The 22708-nt window shown below is 42.5% G+C and overlaps 1 protein-coding gene across 1 annotated transcript in view; it reads right to left on the bottom strand.

Moving 5' to 3' along the window:
- The window catches only part of HSPA4L (heat shock protein family A (Hsp70) member 4 like), a 43452-nt gene extending 27683 nt beyond the window's left edge, over positions 1 to 15769 (bottom strand). Inside the window, exons 1-3 of the mRNA XM_020781506.3 lie at positions 15478 to 15769; positions 3933 to 3990; positions 2440 to 2580 (exon numbers count right to left, since the gene is read on the bottom strand). Of these exons, the coding sequence (XP_020637165.2) occupies positions 2440 to 2580; positions 3933 to 3990; positions 15478 to 15584 (306 nt within the window). The 5' untranslated portion in view covers positions 15585 to 15769. The remainder of the gene's footprint in view (positions 1 to 2439; positions 2581 to 3932; positions 3991 to 15477) is intronic.
- Between the last annotated feature and the right edge of the window lie 6939 nt (positions 15770 to 22708).

The following is a 22708-nucleotide window of genomic DNA, read 5'->3' as shown; positions in this document are numbered from 1 at the left end:
AAGGCAAAAAGGCAGGGAGTAAGGGCTGGAAATTCGAATTTCCAGCCCTTTCCCCCTTCAGAGGTCTCAAAGGGCTTTATGCCCGACATGGGAGGAAGCCCTTTTGCCTTCGAAGCTTTCAAAGGGCTTTCCCCCCAACATTGGAGGAAGCCCTTTGAGAGCTCTGAAGGTGCCGATTGCCTCTCTCCTGCCTTGCGGCTTCTCCCGAAGGGCTGCTCCGGATGGCTTTGCAGAATGGCTTTCTTTCCGCCTCCCAACGCGGCTTCTCTGCTGCCGCAAAAGCCATTGGGAGCAGCCCTTCGGGAGAAGCCGTGGGGCGGGAAAGAAAGGCAATACAGCCTTTCTCCCCCCCTCCACACTCGGGAGCAGCCCCGGTAACAGCGACAGAGGTCCAGGCCCAGCAACAGCGGCGGAGAAAGGCAGCGGGGAAGCCGGGGAACTGAGTGAAGCTCGCTCGCCAGAAAACCTTTTAATTTTTTTCTTTTGCAGGGTGGGATTGGGCTGGTGGGATTGTTTCTTGCAGGCCCAGGAGCTTGCAGTGTTTGGTGCATTTTATTTATTTATTTATTTAGTATTTTTTATTTGGTCAGAATGGATTAACGGGGTTTCAATGCATTCCTATGGGAAATCGACTTACAAAATTTCAACTTACGAACGCTGTTCCGGAATGGATTAAGTTCGTAAGTCGAGGGTTGACCGTACTGCTGCTACAATGTAAGTGACATATGGTACCCACACAGTAAGTAAAGTATGAACACAACTAACATATACTTCAAAAGTAAACTGAAAGAGAGATGGCTGGCTGTGGATTCCTGTACTCTCTACTAGTTCTGCTTTGATGCAAAATGGGAAAAGAGATCAAAGCTTCTCCCAAAACCAGACTCATGCAATTTGCTGGCAAACATCTACTAGCCACTGGAGTAAGGGAAAAAAAAGAAAAAGAAAAGGCTGCCTAGAGTGGACGAGTCGCCAAGATAGGCGGGGTATAAATCAAATAAATAATAATAATAATAATAATAATAATAAATAATAATAAAGGCAAACCAGCCTTTCCTCTTTTCATAGCTTTTCCAATCTGAATTTGAATCCCAGACTTGAAATAGTTGCCCACCCATGACCTAGATCAACCTTCATCAAACTGAGTACCTGGAACAAGAAAATACAGTGGACCCTCGACGTATGCATGGCTCGACATGCGTACCTTTCAATTGACTTGTGGCCGGTGAATCGACCTATGGACCAGAAGGGGTAGGCGGGAAAAGTGCCAAATTCAAATTTAGTGCTTTCCCCGCCTACCCCTTCCAGTCCGTAGGCCGCCGATCGTGCCTCCAGATGCCTTCCAGGGCTTCTCCGCAGCCATGGGAAGCATCTCGGAGGTCCCCCCCCGCCACAGATAGTGCCTCTGAAGCATGATCAGCAGCGGGGGGAACCTCCGAGAGGCCTCCCATGGCGGCGGAGAAGTCCTGGAAGGCATCTGGAGGTGCCCCACCACCGCCACTGCTACCAGGAGCCGACCCGGGTGATCCCGGCCATGCTCGGACTCCTGGACTTCCCCTGCCGCCGCCGCTGGGAGCCAAGCTGTGCCGTGCCTGGACAGCAGCAGCTGCGGGTGAAGTCCAGGAGTCCAAGCATGGCCTGGATCGCCTGGTGCAGCTCGGCTCCCAGCAGCAGCAGTGGTGGACCTCTGCAGGCCTTCCCCGCCGCCATCTGAGGCCTCTCAAGGTCCCCACCACCACCGATAGTGCTTCAGAAGCACTATCGGCGGTGGCAGCGGACCCCCGAGAGGCCTCAGAAGGCGGTGGGGAAGGCCTCTGGAGGTGTTCCCCCCCTGCCAACACAGGCTTTCCCAGGGTGGAGCGGGCCTATCAGGGGAGGGCCTCTCCTTGTAGGCCCAGTCTACTGCTCAGGAAAGCCTGGGGAGTAGACCAGGCCTACTGGGGGAAGCCCTCCCTGGTAGGCCCGGTCTACAAGGCTTTCCCGGGCAGTAGACCTGCCCTACCAGGGGAAGCCCTCCCCTGGTAGGCCTGGTCCACCCTGGGAAAACCTGCGTCGGTGGGGGCGGGGGACCTCTCTGAGGCCTCGGGCAGCAGTGATGACAGTGGCAGGGGACCCCTGGAAGACTTCAGAAAGGCGGCAGCGAGGGACCTCTGAGAGGCCTCGGGCAGTAGCGATGGCGGTGGCAGGGGACTCCTGGAAGACTTCAGAAAAGTTCTATTTATTTTTAAAAAAAATTTGGGGGGGGGTTCTTGGGACGGTTACGGATTAAATGGTTTTCAATGCATTTCTATGGGAAATGCATTTTTGACCTACAGACTTTTCGACCTACGGACACCGTTCCAATACGGATTAATTCCATAGGTCGAGGATCCACTGTAGAGGGTTATTTCCTTAGGTAGATAATTTGTTTCTAAACAGAACAGGTGTTAAAAAAACACTCACCTTCACTCCCACACTCCCATTAGGCAACCTTTGAAGTTCATATGGCAGTTTGACTCTTTCAGCTTTTATAAAAGGATCATCGAATGCCCTCCCATGTAATTTTTTGAATCCATGCAATGTATTCTTAATGTTTGTGATGACCTATTAAAGGATAATATTGTCAAAATTATTTCTGAATTCGTATTAAAGCTTCCCTACTCTACCCCAATAGTTCTGAAATGCTTTTACTGATTTGACTTAGCAAAGTTCAAACTTCTTCTCAAGAAGTAGAACATTTATTCTTTTACTGTTAATCTATATGGAATACTTGTGCACTAAAGCATAGACTATACATATAGTCTGAAATTCCTAACATCATCACACATTTTTATCTGTCAGAGCCAACATCTCCAAGAACATGAAACTTAGACACCTGAATCTTGTTACACAAACTATGGGAGCACAAGGGATGTACAACTGGGAGATGTTGGGTTTCTTAAAAAGCACTACATAATTTTAATTAATTGAAGTGCTGCAGGCTGTATCCATCAGGCCAGGCTTCCCTTATCCAACTGAAGCCAGTCCAATGCAAATGAATAAAGGGCTGCCTCCCCAGGTAGCAACTGACAAGCTGACTTTGTCCTGCATTATTAGTATTACATTTTCTCATACATGTTTGCTGAAATCCATGCAAACCATGTCTACTAGATCAGTAGTTCTTAACTTTTGTTACTCGGATGCTTTTGAACTGCAACTCCCAGAAACCCCAGTCAGGACAGCTGGTGGTGAAGGCTTCTGGGAGTTGCAGTCCAAAACTCCTGAGTAACCCAAGGTTAAGAACCAGTGTACTAGATCATCCCTGTCCACTTCTTTACTGATACTGTTGAAGACTTAAAAGGTTAGTGAGACAAGAGTTTGGGAAAATCATATTACTTCATTTTCAACAGCAGTTGTCCTTCTATATACTCAATACTGAACTGTTATTGAATTAATTCAGTCCACAGTTACCTTTAACAACTGTTCCCACCAATTTATCTAAAACAAAAAATAAGCTAGCTAGGCATTATATCCTATTCTTTGATACAGAGGTTAATGTTAGGGTCATAATACAAGTTTTAAAAGCAAGTTTCATATTTGAGTTAAAGAGGAGGAATATATGAATTTCAGTCATTTGCTTGTTTGTAATTGAACTCCCTTTATTTAAGAATGCTACTTTTAAAGGCAGCTTCTACATTATATTCTTACTGAATTGTCAATACATTTGTAACATATGTACTATTTTAAACAATACCTGTTTATTTTGAATGAATTGTGCAACACTTGTATTTATAATGACCACCTGGCAATTCACAAAGCCAAATTATATTTGAAGGCTTAACACTAGGAATATGTATTTAGAACTAGCAGAAATTACTAACCACTTTGTTTAGACTTAGTAAAAACAATAAAAAATTAAGACACACTACTGAATAAAAAGATCTATTTTGCTAAAATAATTATCAATTCATGTTTACCTGGCTCTTTGCTGCATTTCCAATACTCCGTGCTTTAGATCCTAGTGATATACAAGCTCTGAAATACAAAGGAGATACTCATTTTTAAATAAGCCAGAAAGGATCAAATTGCCAGTGTCTAATATATGGAGTTGTAGAAGAGGTAGCCATGTTATGCTATGGAAGCATTATAGGTACAAGCAGAATAGGAAAAAAAAGTAAAAAGACAAAGAAAAAAATATGGTGGCACCTTAAAGACTAACTTTTATATTTTTTTAATTTGAGCTTCTGTGGACATGTCCACTTCATCACTTTCTACAGATAAAGTTCAAAGCCCTGTTCATTCCTGTTGAAAGGAATGACTATAGTAATGCTTACCCTGAAACTTTTGCCAGAAAATACTGTTTTATTCCATGTATAAAACAACACTTTCCCCTAAAATAATTAGAAAAAAAATTGAGGGTCATTTTATCCATGGAAGTAAGGGGGGATCACAGCACTTTCATTCCTGCTTTCCCCCTCACTTTCTTGCGAGGAAAGTGGAGGGGGAAAGCAGGAATCCCCTGGGATTGCACAGTGGGGAACTCCTAACCTCTGGCTATGCAGCCAGATACCTAAATCAGAGATATCAAGCTAGCTCATGCTTCTAATATAAATGTGTTACAGCTTAAATGTCTTATCATGGTATAGAGATATAATTCCTAAATTTAAACTATAATACAATACATTTCTCCCCTTCATGGATTGCTGCCTCGTCGTGGCGAAGGGGCTTGAATAACTCAGTGAAGCTATGGGCTATGCCATGCAGCGCCACCCAAGATGGACAGGGCATAGTGGAGAGTTCCGACTAAACGCAATCCACCTGGAGCAGGCAGTGGCAAGCCACTCCAATATCTTTGCCAAGAAAGCCCCATGACCAGAAACAAAAGGCTAAAAGATATGACACTGGAAGATGGGACCCTCAGGTCGGAAGGCGTCCAACATTCTACTGAGGAAGAGTGGAGGACAAGTACAGGTAGCTCCAGAGCTAATGAAGTGGTTGGGCCAAAGCTGAAAGGACGCTCAGCTGTGGACATGCCTGGAAGTGAAAGGAAAGTCCGATGCTGCGAAGAAAAATACTGCATAGGAACCTGGAATGTAAGATGTATGAACCTTGGTAAGCTGGATGTGGTCAAACAGGAGATGGCAAGAATAAACATTGACATCCTGGGCATCAGTGAACTAAAATGGACGAGAATGGGCGAATTCAATTCAGTTGAGTATCATATCTATTATTATGGGCAAGAAGCCTGTAGAAGGAATGGAGTAGCCCTCATAATCAACAAAAGAGTGGGAAAAGCTGTAATGCGATATAATCTCAAAAATGATAGAACGATGTCAATATGAATCTAAGGCAGACCTTTCAACATCACAATAATCCAAGTTTATGCACCAACCACCAGTGCTGAGGAGACTGAAATTGAACAATTCTATGAAGACTTACAACAACTTCTAAAACTGACACCAAAGAAAGATGTTCTTCTCATTCTAGGGGATTGGAATGCTAAAGTAGGGAGTCAAGAGATAAAAGGAACTACAGGAAAGTTTGGCCTTGGAGTTCAGAACGAAGCAGGGCAAGAGCTAATAGAGTTTTGTCAAGAGAACAAGCTGGTCATTACAAACACTCTTTTAAAACAACACAAGAGACGACTCTACACATGGAAATCACCAGATGGGCAATACCGTAATCAGACTGACTATATTCTCTGCAGCCAAAGATGGAGAAGCTCTATACAGTCAGCAAAAACAAGACCTGGAGCTGATTGTGGCTCTGATCATCAGCTTCTTATAGCAAAATTCAAGCTTAAACTGAAGAAAGTAGGAAAAACCACTGGGCTACTCAGGTATAATCTAAACCAAATCCCTTATGAATACACAGTGGAAGTGAAGAACAGATTTAAGGAACTAGATTTGGGGGACAGAGTGCCTGAAGAACTTTGGATAGAAGCTCGTAACATTGTATAGGACAGTGGTTCTTAACCTTTTCGAAAGTAACGCCCCCTTGAGCCATTGAGGAAGTTATCATTGCCCCCCTCCCCGCGGTGATTATTTATTTATTTATTTATTTATTTATTTATTCATTCATTCATTCATTCATTCATTTAAGACACTTAAATCCAATGACCCCTGAAAACAAAATTAAATTCCAAGAAAATGAAATGCCCCCCAAAAAGTAACATTTAATGATTTAGTTGCAAGTGAATTTTAAGACGCAAAAAGAAATATAAAAAGGGCATAAAAACAAATGCAGGAACTAAAAATTTCAAGACAAAACGTCTGAAACTAAATTAAAATTGGAGGAAAATATATATTCATGCACACTGTAAAAAGGCTGCAGCCATCTTCACAGGTTTGGCTTGCTCCAGCGCCCCCCTACTGACCCCTTCTGCTCCAGCGCCCCCATACCGCCCCTTTTCGTTCCACCGCCCCCCTGAAAAATGAAATCGCCCCCTGGGGGGCATTATCGCCCACGTTAAGAACCACTGGTATAGGAGGCAACAACAAAAACCATCCCAAAGAAAAGGAAATGTAAGAAAGCAAAGTGGCTATCCAACGAGGCCTTAGAAATAGCAGAGAAGAGAAGGGAAACAAAATGCAAGGGAGATAAGGAAAGTTACAGAAAATTGAATGCAGACTTCCAAAGAATAACAAGGAGAGACAAGAGGGCCTTCTTAAATGAACAATTTAAAGAAATAGAGGAAAATAATAGAAAAGGAAAAACCAGAGATCTGTTCAGGAAAATCGGAGATATTAAAGGAACATTTTGTGCAAAGATATACATGATAAAGGAAAAAAATGGTAGGGACCTCACAGAAGCAGAAGACATCAAGAAGAGGTGGCAAGAATACACAGAGGAACTATACCAGAAAGATTTGGATATCCTGGACAACCTAGATAGTGTGGTTGCTGACCTTGAGCCAGACATCCTGGAGAGTGAAGTCAAGTGGGCCTTAGAAAGCGTGTCTAACAACAAGGCCAGTGGAGGTGATGGCATCCCAGTGGAACTATTTAAAATCTTAAAAGATGATGCTGTTAAAGTGCTACATTCAATATGCCAGCAAGTTTGGAAAACTCAACAGTGGTCAGAGGACTGGAAAAGATCAGCCTACATCCCAATCCCAAAGAAGGGGAGTGCCAAAGAATGCTCCAACTACTGTACAATTGCACTCATTTCCCACGTTAGCAAGGCTATGCTCAAAATCATCCAAGGTAGGCTTCAGCAGTATGTGGCCCGAGACCTCCCAGAAGTACAAGCTGGATTTCGAAGGGGCAGAGGAACTAGGGACCAAATTGCTAACATGCGCTGGATTATGGAGAAAGCCAGAGAGTTCCAGAAAAACATCTACTTCTGCTTCACTGAGTATGCAAAAGCCTTTGACTGTGTGGACCACAGAAAACTATGGCAAGTCCTTAAAGAAATGGGAGTGCCCGATCACCTTATCTACCTCCTGAGAAACCTATACAGTGGTGCCTCCAATAGCGATGTTAATCCGTTCCGCAAAAAACATCGCTATTGGATTTCTTTGCTATTCAAAACGCGGTTTCCCATTGAAATGCACTGAAAGCCGGCTAATGCGTTCCAATAGGAACGAATAGCCGTCGCTATTCAAAAATCTCCATGGGAAACATCGCTATTCAAAACGCGGTTCCCCCACTGAAATGCATTGAAACCTATTCAATGAATCTCAATGGGGGGAAATCAACAATAAATTTAAAAAGAGTCAGAACAAAGCCAGCCAGCAAGGGAGCGAGGAAGGAGGAGGAAGCCAGCCAGCCAGCCCAGAAGGAGAACAAAGGGACCCGTCAGGCACCCACCGGCAGGCAGGGGCGGCCACCACGCTCCTTCTGGGCTGAATTTTTTTTCCTCCCCCATTGAGATGCCTTGAAGCCTACTCAATGCATTTGAATGGTGGATACACTGTTTCACACAACGATGTTTCCTATGGGGATTTTCGCTTAAGGACGGCAATCCGTTCCAATTACCGGTTTTCAATGCATCTCTATGGGAAATGGTGTTTCACAGAACGATGTTTTCACAGAACTTTTTTTTTTAACCAATTAACATCGTTGTGCGAGGCACCACTGTATAGCTCAGTGGTCTAGTATTGTCTGTGAAGCCAGAGGCTGGGAGTTCGATTCCGCTTTATTCTTCCCTGTCACAGGCTGGACTTGGTGATCCATAGGGTCCCTTCCAGTTCTGCAGTTCTAAGATAATATCTTATACAGATTAGAGCATTGGGGCTTATTTGGCCTTACTAACTTGGAAAATACACAGAATGCCTTAAAGCAGTGGTCCCCAACCTTTTCCGAACCACGGACCGGTTGGGGCGGGGCGAGGCAGCACTGTGCTCACGGGTAGGCAGAGTGCATGCTCGTGGGTAGGCAGGGTGCGTGCGTGTAGGGAGTGCATGTGGGGGAGGGGGAAGATCTGTCTCCATGTCCCAGTCCTGCCAAAGCCATGGCCCAGTACCAGGCCACTAACCGGGCACCCCTGCCTTAAAGCTTTTCCAGCAATTAACAAATAACCGTTCTGTTCTCTTTCAAAACACAGCAAGTACACTCCTCACTGTAATAAGAACCCAATCTGCTCTAGAAATATATTGGACTAGGATTCTTACAACAGAGTGTGGGATTCTCCTAGTTTATTAAGTAAGTGTGGCAGAATGTAGAACGAAATCTACTGAGGAATTCTGGTATATCAACAAAAATGGAAATAAGAGGTAGGTCTTCCCAACTTCTCTAAATTTAGGCTGCTGACATGGAGACAGCTTGGGAGGAAACCAGGACTGAATTCCAATTTGAAAAGTAAACTGAGTATAATTTTGATACTGAAAACACTTTCCTGGGCTGAGAATATGTTCAAAGGCACACCTGTTCCTCACTACTAAGAGCTCATTCATCTCCTCAGTCTCTATTTTGAGCTTAGCCTTTAAGTTTCCAGTTACAAACAAAAAACTGTCCCCACAATTCTGAGGTCTCCCAACTTCTATAGTATGGAAAGCACCCAAGCAGCATAAATTGTTAAATCATAATATATTCAGAAAATTTTTCTGAAACATGATTTTATTTGGGATAATCTATCTATGATATCACAAATAATAATGATCAGAAAATGAATTTTAGTCATGATTTAATGAGATCAATTTTAGGAAATTATGAAACTTTATCAAAGGATTTCTGTCCCTAACAGATGCCCCTGCAATTTCAGATGGAGTTACATACACATTATAGTTTGTGTGAAGAATGCAGCTAAGAATTTAACCCACTATAGACTGAGTATATGGAATTCCTTAGCATCTGTAAGGTATGCTAGACACATCTGTAATCATTTGAAGCTCACACTGTTTACTGATTGAAAGAACAGCAAAGCTCCTATTAGTAAAAAGTAATAGGTACTTGAAGATATAATTTCATATACACCCCACTGTATCTTTTCAGCAGAGCATGCATATTAAAGGCAATCTTTTATTGGGTGACTGCTTATTGATTGCAGTATACTGTAAATAGACAAATAATTCTGCAGCTATATAAAAGGTTTTCTGGGGGGTATTTTGCACTAGAACAAAAGTAAGTTAGCATATATACTCCTTCCATCTTTTCCACACAAAACTTCAATTTAAAAGCTCTAGAATTTTATCTGAAATGTCAAATGGCTTCTTCAAAAAAAAAAAAAAAATTACTGCAGAGCAGAATAAAACTCTTTCTTGAATACAATCTGGCTTCTAGGTGCCCATGGGAATTCTTCTAGCTTGGAAGATATGTCCATTATTTAGGATCCTTGAACAAGCCATTAAACAGTCTCTATCCAGCATCTTAGATAGGCATAATAGCTTCAACTGACACAAGAGGATTCCCATAGCTGTGCAGAACACTAGTAAGTCCAATTTATTATCCATTAGAGGAGAGATGGAACTTAAATACAGCCAGCATTACATTTAGAATATTGACCTCTAAAGATAACAGTTTTGAACTAAAATGCAGCCTTAAGCAGGTTTTGCCTATACAACATATAGGGCTGTTAAATTCACATGTTATCTTTAGAGCTAGAAAAGCATTCCAAAACCAATGTGAAAACAAGTATCACTTGCTGGTCTACATTTAATGAGACATATTCTTTGAAAATTCATTAACGATTAAGACATGATGATAAAGCTATGCAGGGGAAGAAAAGAAGCACTGGTAAAATAAATAACAGAACCTTATTTACATTACTTCTTCTAGCCTTTGATAAAAAAATGTGCATTTTTAGAATTAAACTTTATTAGTGACTGTTTGCAGACTTATTGAAAATGAATGTATTGCTTTACTTTTGCCCTCAAACAAGGAAGTCTGAGGATGGTTAAATCTGAACCTGATGCCAATCCAGGCAAACCTCAGGCCCACATTACAGTGGAGTCTCGACTTACGTCCAGCTCCACTTACGAACTTTTCAACCTATGGACTTCTCTGGCCGCAAAGTTTCACTTCGACTTGTGGCCGGAGAATCGACCTACGGACCAGAAGAGGGAGGTGGGAAAAACGGCAAATTCAAATTTGGCGCTTTCCCCGCCTCCCCTATCCAGTCCGTAGGTCATGCTTCTGGATGCCTTCCAGGGCTTCTCTGCTGCCATGGGAGGCATCTTGGAGGTCCCCCCCACCGCCGATAGTGCTTCGGAGCAACTATCAGTGATGGGGGGGACCTCTAAGATGCCTCCTATGGTGGCGGAGAAGCCCTAGAAGGCATCTTAGAGGTCTCCCCGGCCCCCGCCGCCTGCAGGGAGCCAAGCTGCGCGATCCCAGCCATGCTCGGACTCCCAGGAGGAGGAGCAAAGTTCCCTGGGAAGAGGAGGAGGAGGATAGGTCAGGTCCATCGTGGCTGCTTCCCCTCCCTCCATCGCTGCTTCTCTCCCTCCATGCCCACCCATGACTTGCCTCACTTTCCTTCCCTCTCCTGCCGTCTCTTCTCTCCCCCTCACCTGCACCCGGGCAAGGATTCTGGCCGCCGCCACCACCTGGAGCAAAGTCTGCCGGCAGCCAGGTCCAAACTGAGGCAAGAAACCGGCTCAAAGGTAGGAGAGACTGGCACGGGGGAGTGGGGAGGAAGGACGGAGACTGGGAGGACTTTTCTAGGCAGAGAGAGTTGTGGTGTTTGTTCAGGAAGGCAGGCATTTTTGTGCTGGAGGAACGGTTGCTGGATTCTGTGCCTTGCTGTGTGTGTGTGTGGGGGGTTAAGGTTCCCTCCCTCCTTTGCTGCCCCTTTTCCCCAAAAGGTGCTTGGCTTGGCTTGTTTAAAAAGTGCTTTTCAAGGTGTTCTGTTGTTGAAAGGTGCTTGGCTTAAAATGTGTTCCCTCCCTCCTTTGCTGCCCCCCCTTTTCCCCAAAAGGTGCCTGGCTTGGCTTGGCTTGGCTGAAAAGATGCTTTTCAATCTGTTCTGTTGTCTGAAAGGTACTTGGTTTAAAAGGTGTTCCCTCCCTCCTTTGCTGCCCCTTTTTCCCCAAAAGGTGCTTGTCTTGTCTTGGCTAAAAAGGTGCTTTTCAAGGAGAAAAAACGATTTCAAAAGTGCTTTGGAAACTGTTCCCTGCCCCCCCTCCTTTCCTGAACTTTTCTTGACCTAAGAAAAAAGAAAAAATATCCCCCCTCTAGTGGTAGAATGCGGAATAGCAGCTTCCTATTAGTTTCTATGGAACGAAAAACAGCAGATACGGATTAAATGGTTTTCAATGCATTCCTATGGGGAATGCATATTCGACCTGCGAACTTTTCGACCTGCGGACTGCCTTCCAATACGGATTAATTTTGTAAGTCGAGACCCCACTGTACTCCCAATCATATTAGGACAAGGCTGCAAGTTCCCACTTGCATCAAAATACAGTAGGATCCTCGTATCTGCAGGAACAATATCTGCAGTTTCACTTATACAGTTTGAAATTATTTTAAAAATCAAAAGAAAATATCTAGAAAAATCTATTTTCACATATATAACCAGAACGATCCACTAAAGGGATTCAGAGCCCATGCTATGAATTGTTGTTGTTGTTTAGTTGTTAAGTCGTCTCTGACTCTTCGTAACCCCATGAACCAGAGCACGCCAGGCCCTCCTGTCTTCCACTGCCTCCTGGAGTTTGGTCAAATTCATGTTAGTATCTTCGATGACACTGTCCAGCCATGCTATGAATACCTGTTAGCAAAGAATAGATAGCATGGACTCAGGTGCCCTCTAGTAGCCAGTTTTGGTAATATGTGTTAAAAATAATTTCTCCCCCTTTTACCATGTTATAAATATTCAACATGGTAAAAGGGGGGGAAAAACAGAAAAAATATTTTGTGCATATATATGTACACACACACACACAAATACACACACATGTACATATATACAAACACATATCGTCAGTTTTCAGTATCTGTGGTGGGGCTTAGACCCACCTCATCACATTCCTCATTATCACACTGTGGATACCACTGCAGGATCTGAGATAAGATACGTAGTTTCTTCCCATGAGGCTTAATGAAGTTTGTTTTGTGTGTTTTCACTTCTTTAACCCATCAACTCTCCATATCTTTTACTCAGGAAAACATTACTAGGACAAATGTGCTAAAAGCAGCAGCCTTAATTGTACATTATAAGAAAATTTAAAAGGATTTCTATTTTCCACTGATGATTAGACTAATAAGAGCAAGGAGACAAAGATGACTGAGGAACATGAAAGACACATTTCTAGCCACAAGTTTGATTTCTTTGGGTAGAGACTAATCTTTTTTTTATACTACCATATGCCGTCCATGTTCACATTTATAGCACTCTCAGTTAATGTTTTTAATGAACAGAACTGAATTGTGAATCCTCAAAGTTTGAGGGAGGAAAAGGCAAGTACTTTCTCCCTGAACACTGAGAATTAAGGTAGTAACAATAGGGGTGTCTCAACAGTTACACTGACTGTAGTCATTTGATTCCAATCTTTTCACTATGACATTATCCAAAACCATCAGTTCAAACGTTATCAATGCCTATTCCTTCACACATGACTAAAAGTGTAATTTTGTGCATGTTCACTGACAAGGCAATCCCCCTAAGTTCAATTGTGATTGTGTCAAAACTTGAAGCCTAGCTTAGTTGCAGTTACTGCACTGGCTGAAATAGGCTTGACTATCACAAACTTTTGAAATCTATCAAAAGTTAATAATCACAATAGCTAAACGTTAAAGTTCAGAAGCAGCATGTCTCTGGAAAAAAACCTAAAGATAAAGATGGGAAAGTCACAATTTTCATGCCCTGGTTGTGGGTTTCCAAACATTTAACCTAAAGTTCCATTCACCAGATTCAGCACTGAATTTCTTCTGTGTATTCCACTCTTTCCAAAATAAAACCTGTTTCCATACCCTCATCATGCCATTACATTTTTGCTATACTTAAGTGATTAACGGAATAGTTAATGAAATAAATTTATCAGCAACAAATTGTTTTTTAAAGTAACAGAGAGCCAAGGGCCAATTATGTTTCAGCTTTTTAATACCGTTTCCCTGAAAATAAGACCTAACCTGAAAATAAGCCCTAGTATGATTTTTCAGGATGCTTGTAATATAAGCACTACCCCCAAAATAAACCCCAGTTGTGAAAGCCCACCCTCCACCATTGTGCAGCAACCAGAAGAAGATGACATCACTGTATTTGAATAAATGTAGATTGTTATACATGTAAAAAATAAAACATCCCCTGAAAATAAGCCCTAATGTGTTTTGGGGGGCAAAAATTAATATAAGACCCTGTCTTATTTTTGGGAAACACGGTACATGGATGCTGTTCCTGCTAGAACTACAGCACTCATTTACAACTCCTGGCTGTAACCCATGGAAACAAGTGAGAGTGAGGAATCTCCACCTACTCTGGCATACTCTCTGACATCACCATCCATGCCTGAGAACCAGGTGAAGCAATAGAACAAGCAGTAACAGGTCAGGCAGGAGGGAGGTGATGCCATATAAGAAAAAAACAAATGTTGCATGAACTTCTTTCCCCTTCATCCAAACACTAGCTTGGTGATTTCATAGGATCAACTTGTAGCAACACTCCCTGTGACTGAGATCTGAATTTCCTCAACTGTTTTTTAAGCACTTAAGTGAAGCATTACCGCATACTTGGGCTTCAGGAAGAAGTGCTTCAACACCCACATTTTGGGACTACTTCTAAAAGGGAAAAACTATTTCTGACCAAACCCTAGTGTCTTACACTAAAGCAAAGGGAATGGAGGTGCAAATGTATTGTTGAACAAAGGAGGAAACAGCCCTCTCAGAATTACTAGAGGTCACAATTTGCAGTGCTGGAGTCTTTCTCAATTATAATGGGATTATACTCTACAACTGAGTTGTAACACAATATGTATGTACAGATGAGGATTAAAGAGAGAAAAACATAAGCATATGAGGAGAAGGAGACAATGATCACAGCTAACACTAGGTTGAGAAGAATGGAAGAACACTATTAAGGAAGAACCTAACCTATCCAAAACACATGGATCCGTCCAGAAGCCATTCTGCTAGGGTGATAAATGGAAAAAGGAGGGTCTTCACTAGGAGAAAAGCACAACAACATGCAATAAATAAATAATCTCACCATCAGCCCTCCTGAGAAGCAGGGTGCACCCTAAGGCTCTGCCTATTCCCAACAGCCACCCAGAAATAAGAGATTGGGCAACTAAACCACCAACTCAGTCTTCTTGTTTGCCTTCCCGCTCCGATTTCCTTCTCCCTGTTATAGATCTTTATTTTCTCTACATGCTACTGTAAGAACCTTTAGGGCTTCAGAGTGGGCTATAAACGCCACAAACAACCTAGAGTGCACAGAAATACCTAGAGAGAAAAGTATGACCAACTCCAGTGAAAAGAGTAAGAGTGATCCAGTTAAAAAAAAAAAAAGGGGGGGAAACTACATAGTTTAAATAAAGATTCTCCCTGTATTCCACAGAACACTGAAGAAGGCTCTTTGGTCTCAAACCCTGGGAAGCCACGCTGCTATCCTGAGGGAGGCAAAACCCACCGTCTGAATAGCAATAATGTATCGGTTTCTTGGGTCAGGGCACTCAGACACGAGAGGATGGGGCGAACTGATCCAGACCCTCGAGGGAAATAAAGGGCACAAGGAGCGCGGAGGAGGGGGGAAAAGGGATAGAAATGAAGCACCAGGCCGCCGAGCGCCTAAGGAGGCCACCTGAGGGAGGGAGGGAGAGAGAGAGAGAGACAGACAGACAGACAGACAGACGCTTCGGCACGGCGCCTCAGTCAGGAAGGCCAACGCGGAAAGCCTTTACGATGTGGGGTGGGGAGGAAGCAGAGGCAGCTGTGGGGAGCAAGCCGGCAGTTACGGGAGGGGGTGCCGGTCGCTCCACGGTGCGTTTGCGTTGTATGGCGCCGGGGGGGGGGGAATGTCAGTTGTCTCCTCAGAGAAAGGGGCCTGAAGCGGCTCAAGGAGCGAACGGCGGTTGGGTGCGCGGCGGTGGCGGCGGCGGCTGGGACGGGAGAGGGAGGGAGGGGGAGGCCGGCCGGTACTCACGGGGTGCAGCGGTCGCTGTACTCGTTGGCGATGGTCTCGATGCCGCCGCTCCGGGCCACCGCGATGTAACAGTTCTGGAAGCCCAGGTCGATGCCCACCACGGACATGGCTGCTTGAGGTGCGCTTCTCCTCTTTCTTCCTCCTCCTCCTCCTCTTCCTCGCCGCTGCTGTAGAAGACGCCTCTCCGGGCAAGCGCTCGCGGCGGTGTGGCTGCGACGCGCGCGCGGCGGCTTCTTTTTTCGCGTCTCGCTCGTTCTCTCACTGCGGAGCAACAGCCACCAACCGGCACTTGCTCACTTTCTGCGCAGGCGCGCCTGGCTGCCAAACGACGCGGCCGCGAACGCTCCGGCTGCGACATCGGCAATTTCCGCGCACATTCAGGGAGCTTCACTGGGTTCCAGAAAGATCTGGAAAAGGGGCAAAGCGTTATGGCGCAGTCGCCATCTTGTGGCCAGAGCTCGGTAGTATGGCTGCTCGTGGGTGATCCTCTTTCCTTCAGTTTACCTCTCCCAGCCTGAGACAGGAGACCAGAGAGGTTTTGACTGACTCATAACAAAAGGCCAGGCTGCTTGACCAAATAAATGTTTCGCAATTAATTAAACAGATTCAAAATGTTTTAAACAGGCTCACGCCAGTGATGAGGTGTTTCGTCTCACCGGGACAAAACTGTTTCGCTGTTGGTAAAATAGTAACTAATAAAAATTACACAGTACATGAATAATGCCCACTGGAGCTGCAGCCACAGAGAGAGCATAGTAAGCAAGAGGCGGTAGTCCTTGATTTCGCTGGTACGCATCTCATTGGCTAAAAACAGAGCTTGGAAAGCTACTTTCACCATCAATCTTTTATAGAAGAGGGGACATAATTAAGCCATCTTTGACTTAGCAGTGGAGTGGTACGTAGATACTATTACTGCATTATCCTACCACTGTTCAGTTGTGGATGGTTTCAGCCTGCTGTTATAGTCATTTTACTTCAAGGCAACTGTCCAAGCCGAAAAGAGCATGTGAACAAATACTGACAGCTAGGACACATGAGAGCAACTTTCAGGAGTTGCCCTGCATCTCTAAAGAGTTTCCGGTGGCTAACTCTCTCCCCCCCCCAGAAGTTTTGGGTGGTGCAAGTGACCTTTTATTGGAAAACACCCCCACCCTCAATATTTGGAGGAGAGCATGGGTGATAGACAAAAATGCCTGTAGGAGACCTTAGACATAAATAGGGTGATCACATTTAGCAAGTGACCTAAACCAAGGCATTCTGTATGACCTTTGGCCTCTAAAACATCCTTCCGAGGTCGGTAAAATGAGTACCCAGCTTGCTGGGGGGGCAATGTGTAGCCTTTATAATTAAAATTGTAAACCGCCCGGAGAGTGCTTGTAGCGCTATGGGGCGGTATATAAATCCAATAAATAAATAAATAAATAAATAAAATTGGTGTGTGTGTGTGTGTGTGTGTGTATATATATATATATATATATATATATATATATATATATATATATATATATATATATATATATATATATATATATTCATCTGAAGAATGCTTTTGAAGAATGCTTTTAGGTATTTTATTTTACATCACTTGGGAAGCCTTTCTGGGCAGAAAAACAATCCATTCTTCTAATAACTGCCAATAATAAATTTTGTCTAGAATTCGCTGTACCTTGACATTTTCCTGGAGCAGCAGAGATGGCATTTGTAATGAAAACAATAGAATTTTAAAATTGCTACCTGTACATATATCACATTATAACATCTTATGATTTGGCAAAAGAGGAAAAAAAGGAAAAATAATGCAGAATTTTAAAGAGCAACAGTTTTATTTCAGTGTGATCTTTTGTGGCTCAAAATTCAATTCAAGATAAAAGCTCTCACTGAAATAAAACTTTAAAGTGCTACACTATTTTGTATTTTCTCCTCCATTTTCTTTTGCCAAAATTATGAGATGGACCAATGTGAGACAGAGGGTGAGAGGTATACCCCACTCGCTGGAGAGCTGTCCCTCCTCAACAATAAAACTAAGAAAGTGGACCCCAAACCCACACAGCCTACATGGAAACCTCAGCAGGAGACAGAGATAGAGGATCTGACAGAAGACATGCAGAAAGTGATGATAAGGGAGGTTCTGGGAGAAAAGGCGGGAAGAGAGAAGAAAAAGGGGGTGGAGTTTGAAGCAGGGATGGGGAGGTAGAGAGGAAGAAAGAACAGTTACCGCCTAGTTGGGAATGGGTGTGGATGCAGGATCCATGGACTGGATTATGGGAGAGATTAAGAGTGCTCAAAGAGGAGGCAGATTATAGGAGAAGAGCGGAGATCCCACCTAGACTCTCTTATTGGGGAGAAGCTGAGGCAAGAGAGTGGAGAAGGAGATTGAGAGAGGAAAAGGAACCAGTTGAGAGAGAAAGGAGGGAAAGATTAGAATGGAGAGTAAGGGAGATGAAGAGAAGGAGTTACCGGGAGTATCCTGGGAGAGCCGAGACCCCGATGTGTGGGGGTGCCATTCCCAAAGATGCTAAGATGTTGGCTTAATCTACAATAGTAGGGCAAACCCTCCTGGATGACATCACAGCTGCTTCTGAAGGGCATGACTGCCCACCATTCTTCTTTCTCATAGGTGATAGAGAGCTTGCTAAATTGCCTTTCCTTGGGCCAAACATAATGGCATTATGTAACCATTGTCCTATCTGAACTCTGTGAACTATCTGTACACTGTCAACTATCTGTGAGCTTGTAAGGTTAATAAAAGCACAGTCCTCCTGGGGGCAGGGCAGAAGACTTCTCATTCTGTTTCCTCTGACCCATCAGGAGCACTGCCGACAGACAGCCCTGTGTGTGGCTTACTTCTTTAACTTCTATCTCTAAGAGACTATTTGCTATCCTAATTGCTTGTGATCACAAAGCCCATCAGACTTCTCATTTCATGACCTCAACACAGATGGATGGAGCCTGTGGGATGACGACCTGGACGAGGAGACCGTGCCCCTGCTGGAAGGCCCGGCGAGGCAGACCATAAAAGACTGGGTCCCCACTGATCTACCAGGACTATGGAACAATAGTCATGGAACCCCATTCCTGTTTGAGGAATGGAAACCCCTTCCGGACCTGTTGGCAGAAGGAGAAAAGACTCATAGTCACGTTACAGACACTTGGTTATTGTTAAATGCACCAATAAATCTTTCACCTGTTTTGAAGCAGCAAAGATCTACTAATTTCTTTGAACTAAATATGGAGCCAAAAGTAGAACCCTCACAACCAACATGGCTACTTCTTTGGAATATGTTGATTGTGAATCACCAATCCAGAATAGCCCCAGCAATTTTTGTAGAACAGTGCTGATGTACTTTGACAATGATTGCTATCTTAGTGAGTCACTGGTTGATTAAACAATGTTTGCATGTTAACTTATCATTTTGTATAATTACACAGATTAACACAGTTCAGCAGATCTTACTTCACATGAGTGGTAATTACAATTTACATTGTTGCTCTAAAACTTTCATCTGAAGACATAAAAGGCTCTTCCATTATTAAGCAGTAAATATTCTGCAAGGCAATAGACAGAACTGTGTTATAATTTCAGTGTAAGGAAGTTATAGGCAGAAACTGTACATTAAAACTACCTTAATTTAGGATTGCCATCTTTTTAATGTCAGAGCTTTTGTGCCTTTAACAGAAGTGTGTCAGGTGGGAAAGAAAGACAGTGTTTTCCAAGCCAAAAGAAGCAAGGACAAGGAGAACTGTATCTGTTTGATTTCTTGTCATAATACTGGTAATGGCTTTTAAGCCTTGCAACAAAGAAATGACAAACCTAGTTCCAATAGCTATTGATAAAGACAGCGAAAGTTCAGAGAATGGATCTCTTTTCAGGATTCTTAAAGCTAAAACTGGCTTCACAAAGCACCAGAACCAGTCAAGTTTCAGAACCTGAAACTTTCTACAGCCAATAGTGGATTTCAGAGCGATACTGTAAACATCTAAATGTGTACCTGTCAACTACCAAATAAGTACGTTTTCAGATTTATTTTTAAACAATAAAGCTTGAATTCATTATTTGCACAACCAGTACCAAAAATACTGTACAGGATATCTGAACTCTTAATTGCAAAGGCTATAGAAGTGTAGAAGGTTTTATGGTCAATTCATGTTTAATGTGTGTGAAGGTCAACCTTTCAATAATATGAGTAATAGAGATAGCAGGTAGTATAGATGCTGTCATATTCTGGGCACGTTATGAGAAGGCAGTATTCTCTGGAGAAGACAATAAGGCAAGGTTGAAGGAAAAGAGGAAGACCAAATACAAAGCAAAATTGAAGATAGCAGGAAAAGAGGAAGAGCAAATATGAGATGGATTTACTCCGTGAAGGAAGCCACAGCCTTCAGTCTACAAGAGCTGAATGGGGCTGTTGAGGACAGGACATTTTGGAGATGGCTCATGGATAGGATTGCCATAAATCAGAGGCAACTTGATAGCACATAATAGACAGCAAGATCCTGTAAAAATGTGGTACCACTATGCCATGAAACAGTGTAACATTCTGATGCAATTAAGAAGTGGACCTTTTTAGGTGATTTTGCAGGTGAAGTGATGGTGAGATTCTGTGCAAAGGTGAGTTACTTCTTCTCTGTAACTATATTGATGATTCCAAATTTCAAAACAAATGAATAGTGTTGTAGTGTTCATGTGTTGATGCTATGCTTTTTAGGATCTTCAACCACTGTTGGAAATTTGGGGGTGGAAGGTTGTGGAAGCATGGAGAGAGGGGCACATATTCCCCACAGACTTCTGTAGGTTATCCACCTGTTATAACTGACATGGCAAGTGTGTGACTACATAAAAAGTTTACTTCTATTGAGTCAGATAATTGACCCATGTAATCCAGTTACGATTTTTTCAACTGAAATTGACTCTCCAGGATCTCAAAGCAGGGATACTCCGATTTGAGGCAGTCGTAGGCACCCTCTGATGTGAGTTTTCTTATATTCTTTGGTCCCCTCAGGTTTACTTGGCAATGATGATACAACAGTACTCCCAGTATGGTCAGGAGTTACTATTTAAAATTTCCCATTATGCCTCATAAACCCTAACATTCTAGCCGCCTAGAGTGGTCGAAATGACTAGATAGGCGGGGTATAAATAAATAAATAAATAAATAAATAAATAAATAAATAAATAAATAAATAAATATAAAAATAATAATAATAATAATTTCTCCTGAATGATACATTAAATGTAAATGGAGGCTTACCTCCAGCAACCTAATGTGGAAGACCCCAGACAAATGTACGTAGGTGCTGTCTCCTAACCTAGGATGCCAGGTGCTAGTACTGGGCTTAGTCTCATGAAGACAGTCTTTTGTAGTCATGCTATCATCCATTAGTCTTTTAACTAGTGGGATTGGAGATGAACTACAATTCATTTTTATGGGAATGTTCTGAGATAGGAATATTTTTAGTTCTGGAACATATGACTGTAGACCATGATTTTTAAATACTGTAATTAACTGTATGCCTTCCTAAGGACTGCTGCAAAGCCCCCATACCAAATAATTTAGTCCCAATTACTAACAAGGCTACTATATCTGACAAATTTTCTGTAGAACATATGCTACCTACCAAAGAAACATCTTATACTCCCTATTCTGTAGTAATTCCCTGCACTGCACTGCAGGCAGAATAACACGCTCAGACTTGAAATAAGTGGCAGTTAAAAGTGGTTAGGATCTAGTCTCAGTTTTTCACCATTAAATCTCTATCTTCCTTCTTCCAATAGATGTCAAAGATTGAGAGCTGTGTTAACTCATGCTGAAGAAAATTAAAATGCAATGGCTGCAGACTAGTGGATTTATGTGAGAAGTGCCAGGAAGGAAATAATGAGATAAACCTGAGTATGAAATGACACATTGGGAGCTGCAGCTTTGTATTGCTGATTCATTTCTCAAAGGCAATGCTGCATTGGCCACCATAAACTGGGCACCTTAGTTGTGTTCAGCATCTTTTAAATAATTACGTTTGTTGCATCAGGTTTCTTCCAGAGTACAGCTCTGCAGCATTGTTTCTTCAAAATCACATGAAAGTAGTCCTAAAATTAAGGTTCAACGGAGTATTATGTATAGTGTAATACCATCACTGGCCTTTTTCCTAATATTTTTAATACTAGAAAACCAGAGGGTAAGATGTTAATTCTGAGTCATCCCTCCCTGGAAATAATACCTCTGCATATGTACTAAAATTCACATTTAGTACTACCAATGTGTTGTAAGTGCACAAGTACAGCAGGAACTTTTCTTTTAAGTAAGAAAAGTATTTTGAGACTATCCTGGAACCTAAAAGACAATCCTCCAAAAAAACTTATTTTTGCTTGAATATTACTCTGCAATATCTTGGCATATGCAGCATTTTATGAGAAGATCTTCTTGTCAAAATGGTCAACTAAAAAAAGATAGTTTGATACTTTGTGATTTGATATCTTTCGCTTATGGACCATTTTTTCTGCACATTTCTATGCAGTAGGCTGTAAATCAAATTACTTGCACATTCAGCTTCAAAGATTATGCTTCCTTCAAGTGCTGCACAGCTTATGAAAAATAAACTACTAAACACCTTGTGCACCCTTATATACCCAAGCAAAACAAGTGTGATCTTTTTTGGTTTGCTGAGGTAGCCATAATGCTGAATTTCTGGAGCTTCTGCCCTCATTTTAATACATCAATATATTATTGTCTCCGTGGTACTGTAAAGATAGGAAGTCTATTTAGTGAATTACATACAGTAGTTTGTGTGATGTAAACATCTGTAAGCAATTGACTTTGGCAGTCCACAAAGGGTGGGAATCTTTTTAGAGAATAACAGAATTTTGAGATAGCTTCATTAGCTCTTCTTGAAATGTTTCATAATCTTTCCTATGAGCACTTTTACAGATTTCCAGGTTTTGGAATAGGAAGGAATGTCCAATTTTGTAAATAAATTGTGTTATTTTGTCCTTATGCGCAATACCCTTTTGTGGTAGATCCAACTGAGCATCTGTTAGCCCTGCAGGTATTTACTCTGAAAGAATGAAAGAGATACAGTACATATGGAAAAAGCAAGCCAATTCTCTTCCAGTCTCGCTGGCTAGCACAGGATGAATTTCCATGTTCTCACCATTTGTTGAATGACAGATTTTTTTTCTTGCTTAGTTTTCTATTTTGAACCAGTATTGGTTTTAGAAATCAGTTGTTCAGCTTGAACA

This window comes from Pogona vitticeps, chromosome 5 (assembly GCF_051106095.1).
Source record: "Pogona vitticeps strain Pit_001003342236 chromosome 5, PviZW2.1, whole genome shotgun sequence".
In the NCBI taxonomy this organism is placed as follows: Eukaryota; Metazoa; Chordata; class Lepidosauria; order Squamata; family Agamidae; genus Pogona; species Pogona vitticeps.
Note: the sequence above shows the minus strand (reverse complement) of the source record. Positions and strands in the feature narration are given on the sequence as shown.